This window comes from Lotus japonicus, chromosome 5 (genome assembly GCF_012489685.1).
Source record: "Lotus japonicus ecotype B-129 chromosome 5, LjGifu_v1.2".
In the NCBI taxonomy this organism is placed as follows: Eukaryota; Viridiplantae; Streptophyta; class Magnoliopsida; order Fabales; family Fabaceae; genus Lotus; species Lotus japonicus.
Window position 1 is genome coordinate 34,674,546 of NC_080045.1, and position 9,401 is coordinate 34,683,946.

Below are 9,401 nucleotides of genomic sequence, written 5' to 3' on the forward strand. Positions count from 1 at the left end.
TTTTTTATTGTTTTACAAACTCAATGCATTTTTTCTCAATTTATTCCATGTATATTCTCATTCAATATTATATCTCTCAGACTCTCACCTACCACTTCTTATTTTCACCAATTAAAATTATAACAAGTTTCTTAATCAATAACTATCATTCTCTCTCTTAATTATAACTCAATATTGAATAGGGTATTTATATCAACAGATATATCAATGATTGCACTATTAAACAATGTGAATAACCTTAAATAACAGGAGTACCAAATAAAAATAAAATTAGGACATGACATGTGTGCTAGGTTGGAAATAGGACAGGGTTGAAAGTGTGACTGAACCTACTCCATCCAAGTCAGCAACTCTCTCATGCTTAGGAACTTCAGACAAATTGAATTGAATTGAATTGAAAAATAACACTACCATTATCATTCATTCATTCCCCATTCTTCATTGAAATGATGTCAATGGCTTCTTTCACTTCGACTTCCCATCCTTGCATTTCCGCAATTTCCACCTGCATCCCTTTCTCTTCATCATCTTCATCTTCTTCATGGAAAGTATCAGCCTCACCACGCACCAGGCATGGTGGGTGCTGCAGAGCCATGGTTCAGATTCAGACCGGTGCCCCCGCCGCGTATGCAAAGGAAATGGAGCGCCTTTCCGCCAAAGAATCGCTTCTCCTCGCTGTCAGTTCTCTCTCTCTTTTCCCTTTCACTTTGCATTTTTCCCACTTTCCGCTTCATTTTCGGATTGTAATATGTGTGGCCCTTGATTTCTTTTGTTTACACGTTTATCTCTTTTGGTAACCGAAATGAAGAAAGGGAAAACGATTTGGGTGGAGTGTAAATTACTGACACTTTGGAATAGCAACAAATTTTTAGTCTTTTTTTGTAGGATTGAGCGCTCACCACTTTTTTTAGTGTTTAGATAATGAAATTGAAAGTTCTAAGGAAAAGTTTCTAGGAACCAAACTACTTCAGTTGAATTCCTTTACAGTAGGTATTATGAGTTTTTTTTTTTTTTTTGAATTTTTTAAGGTTTAAAATTCAAGTAAAATAAGTTGATACATGTCAATTATAGAATTTGTCAAATACTATATGTTTGTGTATATCTTTTTTTGACAAATACTATAAAATTGGGAAAGTTTACTTAAATAGTAGCTTTGAGAGTGCTGCTATCAAATCTGTGTTATGAAGGATTTTGTGAGAGAGGGGAGCTTGATAAAGAATTTGTGACATTCCTTATGATATGGTGGAATTTTGAAGTCTTCATTTTGTGTTTAAATTTACCCTGTAAAAATTATCCTGATATTTTCCATTTATTTTTTTGGAATGTCAAACAGTGCATTCTGTACTAAGTCATTCAAAATACTAGCAGCAAATACATTTCTCCATTAAAATCCTTTTCAAAAGAATTTTTAAAATATGAGTTTTTGTTTAATTCCTTAGCTTGCTACTATTGCTTTCACTGAGACTTGAATAGCGGGTTATGTCAGGCTAAGGAAGAATGATGAAGTAACAGAAAAAAGTTACAAGTAATTGACTATGACAGCCAACATTAACTAAAAACACAGATTAAAATCGAGAAGATTATATACCATCTAATAGTTTTTGCAAATAGCCAAGCTTAAACTCAAACATGCTTACTATGGAGACATCCATTCAGTTTAAAGATGCAGGGGGTTTTGAGGCTTTAGTCTCCGGGAAGACAACTGAATATCAAAAAATTGATGTGAATGAAAGGATAACTGGTCTTGAGCGGCTCAATCCAACACCACGCCCCACTACGTAAGGGACTGATAACATCCCTGTCTCTGCTTCTGTATGAGATGTTCACACGTTTTAATGCTACAGGTCACCCTTTCTGGAAGGTCGATGGAACTTTGAGTGGTTTGGTCCTGGAACGCCTGGGTTGTTTGCAGCTAGGCTTATATTTGAGTGAGTTCTCTCTTTACATACTTGATTTTGTCTTGTCAATCTTCAAAATTCCTCGCGGGACTTCAAATTTCTCGCTTTATGTGCACTGATTTGGATTTGATCTTACCAGTGAGTAACAACACTGCTGTGTGCGTGATATCTTTGCAGGAATTTCCCTTCAAGTTTGGCTAATTTGTCAAAACTGGATGTCGTTATTAAGGATGGAAATGCGAAGATTACTGCAAACACGAGATATTTAAACTCGGTATATTTTTTGAGTATCTAAGGTTTTTATGCATATATGATATACCAACTTTCCTTTTGCATTCAGGCAGCATTGCGAGATTCTTTTATAATTTACTTTCAGCTTGAAACTTGAAGCACCCAATTAACACCATATTTAATTTAAGCCTTTAACCGTATCCAATTTTCTTGCATGATGTTAACCAACTCAGCTTTCTCCCCTTCTTCCCCCATGGAGAGCTCAGGTTATGCATTGACTTGTTAATTCTATTGCATATTGTAATGCCAACAATATCTTTAGCTCACATATTTGATGCAGTGATTAAGCCAGGAATAAACTCGATATTCATTTAATACCTAGGTAATGTTGTAATTGGACATAAAAATGATTAAATTATTTTAACAGATAAATAGCATACTGTTTCTGCAGAGACATATTTTGATACTGAATAACATTGAGGCAATGACTGTCTTACTGCTTGAAGGAGCTGATGTTAAATACATATTTTACTTCCGTTAACTAGTTCTTGATACTGCAATCATGGAAAAAAGTAATAAGAACTGGTACCAAGAATAGGATCAGGGAATGATTATTATTGAAGCAATCCCAAACTGAGCTCTGTCCCAATGTGGTGACAGAACCAGCAGTCTGGAGAATGAATTACAATAAGGACTGAGAGTTTTGGGAGCTTCAATTCTCTCCTCAAGGGTTCCAATCAACGAAACTGAGCATGTTACAATGAGTCCCCTTTCCCTAATTTATTCTCTCTTACCTCGTAGCTAACTCACTAACCCATTCAGTTCAGAGGTTTCTTTAGTGATGGTTACCCCATAACAGTAACTATCAGGGTTGTGGTTCACTCTAACTCTCCTCGTTCTCCTCTCATAGAGTCTCCTACGTTGAGGTCTATTCCTATGAATACCACCCCCACCCAAAAAAGAAAAGATCCACCTTGTCCTCAAGGTTGAAGGTAGAAAACTCGGCTGGATTGAATCCCCCATGTCATATACCAACTATCCCAAAAACTTAAAATTGTAGGGTGAAGACGCATGAATGGGTTATACTATACTTCTAACAACTTGCATTGTCAAGATTAGTTTCTCTCACTTCTCATGTTCTCAAATGTCACTTAATGTGCCCCTATATATATATATATATATATATATATATATATATACACATACATATATTCATGTGTGTACAAGGATGAATAGCAGAAGAAAGTTGTTGGAGATTTTTCTTATCATTTATTTGATTTTAACTGTTTTTCTAAATGTTTAGTTGACTTGTCGAAACTTATTAATTTTTTTAAGTTTTTGACAAGAGTCGTCTCTTTTAATTGCTAACCACAAGTCTCCAAGAAGATAAAAAACAACTTTTCAATTAGACACCTAATGAGAGTGTCTTGCATCTATATTTTTTTTATAAGCTGCATCTATATTACGAGTGTCATATGAGTGTCGATGTTCGAAGTGTGTCTGATTGTATGACACCTCAAGAAGGAGAAGTGTCAATGATTTGTATGACATATAAATCCGCACTCATAATTTTACGACTTCATTAATATAACATTGAAAAGCACTTAGGATTTTTTCTTGTATGTTTAGACAAAAAAAGATGGAAAATGACCATGATTTTGTTTAATGATGGAGGTTCAGATAGAAAAGTGAGCTGTCTTCTTTTTGCTATGTGTTGAATAGACCTGCACTTTTCGGATTGTCATACTCCACCTTCAACCCAGAAGCTAAAATTATTTTGTCCTTTCTCTTTGGGACATGTTTGAAAAAGTGGCTTTGGGACATGTTTGATAGAGTGACCATCTTGTGTTCAATAGTAGTTAGGTAAAGTTAGTTTAAGAATTCATCCATTTAACTTCTTTAAATTCAAGTTCAATTCATTTCTAATAAGTGATTTTATTATAAGCAACAATAAGGCCTACACAATACATTGCACCTTTTATATGGTGTTTAAAATTGTATTCGTTGATTGTTTTTTAATCATAATTAATACTTTTGTTGTAATCACTATTCTCCTTGTGTTCAAATGTAGATTGAAAGCAAAATTATTCTCTCAACCAAGTTATCTGTGGAGGGGCCACTTAGAATGAAAGAGGAGTATGTTGAAGGGGTTCTTGTCTCACCAACTGTTATTGAAGAAAGAGTACCAGAACAGATTAAAGGTGCACTTGGGCAGGCACTTAATGCTTTACAACAACTTCCTGTCCCTATACGTGACGCTGTTGCTAGTGGGCTGAAAGTTCCTCTGAGTAAGTTGCTACTAATTTTCTATATTCATCTCTGAGCATGTCCTCGGACTTATGTGTTTTGAAAGATATGATGAATCTGTTGAATTTTGGTTTCACTAAGCACTGCCACTATTATATGCTAAAAAACTGAAGTCTGGAGAAGCAATAGGTTATGAAATGCCTTATCACGATTAAATCTAAACTTTGAGTTATGTTTCTATTATTCAAGATATTAAAGAATGTGTTATGCCTCTGTTACAATCCAAACTTCCAGTTATGTTTCTAGTATTCAAGATATTAAAGAATGTGTCATGTCGTTATTACAATCCATTTTTCTGCGGCTATCACTGGGATTTTTAAGTCATGTTAATGTCTTGTAATTGATATTTTTTACCTGTTCTCAATAAATAAAGATATACATGTCTTGTAACTAAAAAGAGAGGTACTTGGGGCTTGGGTTGGCATAAATGGTTAGATATCTGTGAACATTGTTAAATGTCTAGTGTTTGTTGATATATACTGTGATATTGTTTGTGTACTGATTTTACTCACAAAGTATATGTACAGAAAGGTAGGATATGCAAGAAATTATGTAATTGACTAATAATTTTAGTTGTATGGAAAAATTTATGATCAACATGCACTTTTTATGCAAATTTTGTGATACAAACTACGTTTTATTTTTCTCATATATGAAGGTGGAAGCATCCAAAGACTATTCATGATTTCCTACCTCGACGAGGAGATACTTGTAAGTTTTTAATATACTCAATCAGGATTCAATTTTTGATAAATTTAGTGCTTGTGCTCCCTTATTGATGACAATGCTGATGAGGCTAACTTGAAATCTCAAATTTTGATGGCTGTATTAAGAAGCATAGATATAGTTCCTAGTATTGCATCTGATACAAAGATGAAATGGGTATATGGTCACTTTTTGGAATTGAACGTCTTATGCATTTGAGTAGGTTTTGGCATAGGAGTTTTGGATATAGTATTACTTGAATTGTCAAATTTGAGTATGCTGACATATTTCCTTATAACTTGCTAAAGGGTACGGCGTATTCTTAACCTTTGGTCATGCTGGGCTCCTAGGTTTCTAGCAAGTCATATCCTATCACATTAAAAGGAGCACATACTATATCACCAAAAAAATGCAGTATGATTGTTTGATGCCTCTCCTAGGAGCTCCTGGCATCTTTTGGCAATCCTTGATTGATCCCTGTTGCGGTTACATGCAAAAGGCACTCCGATGCTTAAGTTATTGAAGTATTTTAGGGAGTGAAGTAGGGAGAGGCAGGTATGCATTACTAGAGCCTTCTATTGGATATAATATTTATATTGGATGTCTTTACTGAACAAACAGATCTCAATTAAGGTGACCAACTGAGCATGAACTGGGGTGACAGATTACTCTGATTCGTTGGCAGATTATCAGCCCCCTAGCTTCCACCTTTATTGTAAAGCGAAGACACTGAATTTGTTCTGTGGATTTTTCAACATGACTGACTGACTTGATACTTTCAGCCTACCATGCTTATTTGTATCCCTTGGCGTTCTTGCCCATGAGTGAGAAAAAACACTGTATGCTCTGCTATCTGACTGACCTTGGATTTGCTTGCTCTTCTGTCAACCCCTTTGTATTCCAGGCTATTTTTCTCATGCCATTTATTTATGACTGTTGATGTTTCCCTAGCATTTTTCTGCCCTCGGATTATAGTTATGTTCTGCCACATGCTGTAGGTGGCCCTCAGATTTCTGGTGTGCCTTCACATTTTACTTTAGCTTAAAACCCTGTAATTACCTCTGGTTCAGAACTCTGAACTCGGATATCATCGTTTCTCTATTTCCTTCACCACTTTCTGTTCTTTAGCACTTTAGTTATTGCCATTCGCCACCATATACTGGTTTCGCTGCTGTCACATGGTTGCTCTGCTGTGATAGGGTTGGTGCCAAGATAGTGAAAATTATGAAGAAACTGGTTGTATTATTGATGAAGAACCCTAATTTCCTTGCCCTATGTAGACAACTTGGGAAAATAGAGCTAAGAGGTACAAAGGTTGTTGACACTTTTGAGAGGCTCAAGTCTCTCCTCTAATGCTCAATTACAATCTGGATGCCACCCAATGAGTCCCCTTCCTCCCTTTTATACTTCACTAACTCCCTAACTAGCTCACTAATCATTCATACTTTAGTTTAGTTAGCTATTCTTACAATAAGAACCTCTCACCCCATAATTGTCACTCTCCTGTTCCTATCATGCTGCCACAGTCTAACCAGTTGATCCCTTGTACGGTTTCATTGTCCACCAACAGCCGTAGTTCCTTCTGCATCTTTATTCACTTTTTATTATGTTGCTTTCTTTGAGTTCCTGTGTTTTGGTGTTCTTGTTGCAAGAAAAGATGTCGGGAACAAGGTTGGTGATTCTCGCAAAGGTGGTGAAGACACCGTTTCTGAGAAGGAAGATAGCTCTTTCTTGGGCCTTGAGGCTCTTCTGATGGAAAGCGGATGGGAAAGTAGTTTGGACTTTGGACCCTTCTTTGGGTCCTTTCGTGAAGCTTCATGTGAAGAAGGGAAAAAAGTGTGCCTCATACTAAGGATTATGGGTTTTCCAATGAGGTGAAAAATACAGGTCGGTCTTTCGTTCCAAATTGAAGGAATCTGTGTTTGACCATGGACACGAAGGATGAAGTATTCTTCTCAAATTCTTGGGAGATCTTCCTAGCCTAGACTGCTTGACCCTAATTTCGTTGGAGCATGACATGACACTATGTTTTGAGAAGTACATAAGTTTCTAAACCTCAGGTTGGTTTTCTCCATCTGTGCTGATAGCTTTTTAGATTAAGGGAAAGAGACTGAGAATGATCCAGATTAAGCAATGTTCGTCTCCGGGATCCAGTCAGAAATGTGGCAATGATCCGCCTGTTGTGTTTGGTTTTGGTCGATGTACGACAGTGCGTGAGATGCACGTGTAGAAAGATGAGCCTGAGTGGAGGTGCGTAGATCGGATAATGTGCAATCCTGCTGGTGGGTTCGGTGATGGTCGACAGTGGTAGATGCACACGGTCACTGGTGCTTGGTAGTGGTCAAGGTTGAATGGACAACTTTCCATACTAGAAGCACAATTAAGGTGCTTGACTAAACAGCGGGTGCAATAAAGAAACTCAGAGCTGACCGCAATGAAGGTGGCTAGGGTTTTGAGGCCGCTAAGAAGGCGGCTGGGGCTTAGACACGAAAGCATAGCCACCCAATATGGCGTGCTCTACTAACAACTTGATAGGGTCTGAATAATAAATAATTTTATTCAATTGTTAATTACTATAGAACCTCTAATATTTTTAGGTTCATGTACATGATTCCTAATTAATGGAAATAAGAATAAAAGGATTAAAAACCTGTCCTGATTAAGAACTGTTTTGATATTTACTGAAGAAAAGAAAAAGAGAAATATTCATCCTAGCATAGCATTTCCAACTCTTTTCCTCATTTGGATATTTTGAACGATTGATGCAGAGTCAAATGCAACTCAGGCTGTATTCATCCATGAAGGAAAAGCCTCAATAATCTGTAAAAAATGAAAAGAGATATGATTCAAATGTCCTTTGACTCCTTTCATTTCTATTTTTCATTTTAATTGGTCATTGCGAGTCAAGACCTTGATCTAATGTATAATTTCATTTTCGCATTATAATAAAATCTAATCATGGATATCACAATGTTTATGCTGGTTTTTATGCAGATAATAAGGGACACAGCTGGAATGCCTGAAGTTTTAACGAGGCTGGATGCATCACCATCTTCCATAGGAGAATCAGGCCCAGATTATGAAAGCTAGGAATTCTATAGATTTTCCTTCTTTTTTATGATAAGTCAAATTCCCCTTCCTCTCAAGCCCATACACAGCTTCTATTTATTTCTCTCTGAAATCCCTTTTTGGTTCTTCTATAGGGGGTAGAATGTGAATATAGAGATGTCAACTTGAAGCTGACACCAATTCTTACAAAACCATGCATGCTTAGCTTCAAAACAGTGGTTATCTGATGTAGAAATCGAATAATGCTACTTATACAACCAATAATGAAATATAGAGCAAAAAACCTGCATGTGTGATCCACAGATATTCTACAAAGATTTACTGGCTTGCATTTTTGTTGGACTTTCATTATTTTTTACTTTTATGGTTGACACAACAAATTGTTCCACATGACTAACCACTTGATGCTCATTTCTCATCTGGATCAGCTATGAATTGAATCCAAGTAAAAAATAACCAAACCAAAACTGTAGTTGGTGAGCTGGTGTATGAGTATTTTTTTCCCTCAGGGATATGCAAATAAGGACCTTGATATTCAAATTCTTATTTATTTATTTTTGAGCTGTGGCTTTCGAGAATGAGTTGAAAGCTGGAGACTTCAATAGCGACCTTTCTGTAAGGCATGCGCAACCCTTAGATGAGGTACATGTCAGAGCCACGCCATTCATTATTAAGGAAGAAAGCAATACTCTCAAAAGCACACAGGAGCGGGAAGAACTTGGTAGAATAACAACTAATCCCAGAAGCAAGGCGGACAAGGCAGCCGACCAACCATCTGAAAGATCGTGGTTTTTCGCTCGGCATTTCTAACAACGTCCGAATCAATGTTTGGACGAGGAGAAATGAGTTCGAGCTTACCCTCCTTAACACCCAACGTAGCTAGATATTAAGGGACTTGGTGAAATCGAAGCATGACTTAGTGTGTGAGTTCCACAATAACACTTGCCATCTGACGAAATTGCTGGGGATTGAAGTATCAACTTGAGCAATTAATGTGTACTATCATGAATTTGGATTGGGCTGATCGTGCCTCCAATTCAGATGAGCAACCCAAGAATCAAGTAAGCCGACCCAGAAGGAAGACCATCAAGCATGAAGTTGTGTCCAAATTCATACCCACTTTATCCCTAAGATTAGTCAAAGGAATAAGTTATTATTCCCCTTGATTTCGTCTCTCATTCATGTAACTTA

At 36.7% G+C, this 9,401-nt stretch overlaps 1 protein-coding gene across 3 annotated transcripts; it reads left to right on the top strand.

The window, feature by feature from the left end:
• The first annotated feature begins 325 nt into the window (after positions 1-325).
• LOC130718158 (probable plastid-lipid-associated protein 13, chloroplastic) lies at positions 326-8,525 on the top strand. Of its 3 annotated transcripts, XR_009012533.1 has the most exons (8): positions 328-677; positions 1,657-1,778; positions 1,845-1,928; positions 2,076-2,172; positions 4,201-4,417; positions 5,095-5,147; positions 5,450-5,696; positions 8,136-8,525. XR_009012533.1 is itself a non-coding variant. In XM_057568656.1 (7 exons), the coding sequence occupies exons 1-7, from the start codon at positions 447-449 to the stop codon at positions 7,958-7,960; spliced, it is 855 nt and encodes a 284-aa protein (XP_057424639.1). In that variant the 5' UTR covers positions 326-446; the 3' UTR covers positions 7,961-8,120. The 3 variants fall into 3 exon arrangements, 2 of the variants coding, with proteins under 2 accessions (XP_057424639.1, XP_057424638.1); XM_057568656.1 differs by lacking the exons at positions 5,450-5,696; positions 8,136-8,525 and adding an exon at positions 7,910-8,120 and having other exon boundaries at positions 326-677; XM_057568655.1 differs by lacking the exon at positions 5,450-5,696 and having other exon boundaries at positions 333-677.
• Positions 8,526-9,401: the final 876 nt, after the last annotated feature.

What these genes read in the sequence shown, in the direction of transcription:
- LOC130718158 (XM_057568655.1), top strand. Translation starts at nt 447, where the DNA reads ATGATGTCAATGGCTTCTTTCACTTCGACTTCCCATCCTTGCATTTCC. An exon ending in GCAGCTAGGCTTATATTTGA is followed by an intron (nt 1,929 to 2,075) that starts GTGAGTTCTCTC and finishes ATATCTTTGCAG; the next exon opens with GAATTTCCCTTCAAGTTTGG. An exon ending in ACACGAGATATTTAAACTCG is followed by an intron (nt 2,173 to 4,200) that starts GTATATTTTTTG and finishes GTTCAAATGTAG; the next exon opens with ATTGAAAGCAAAATTATTCT.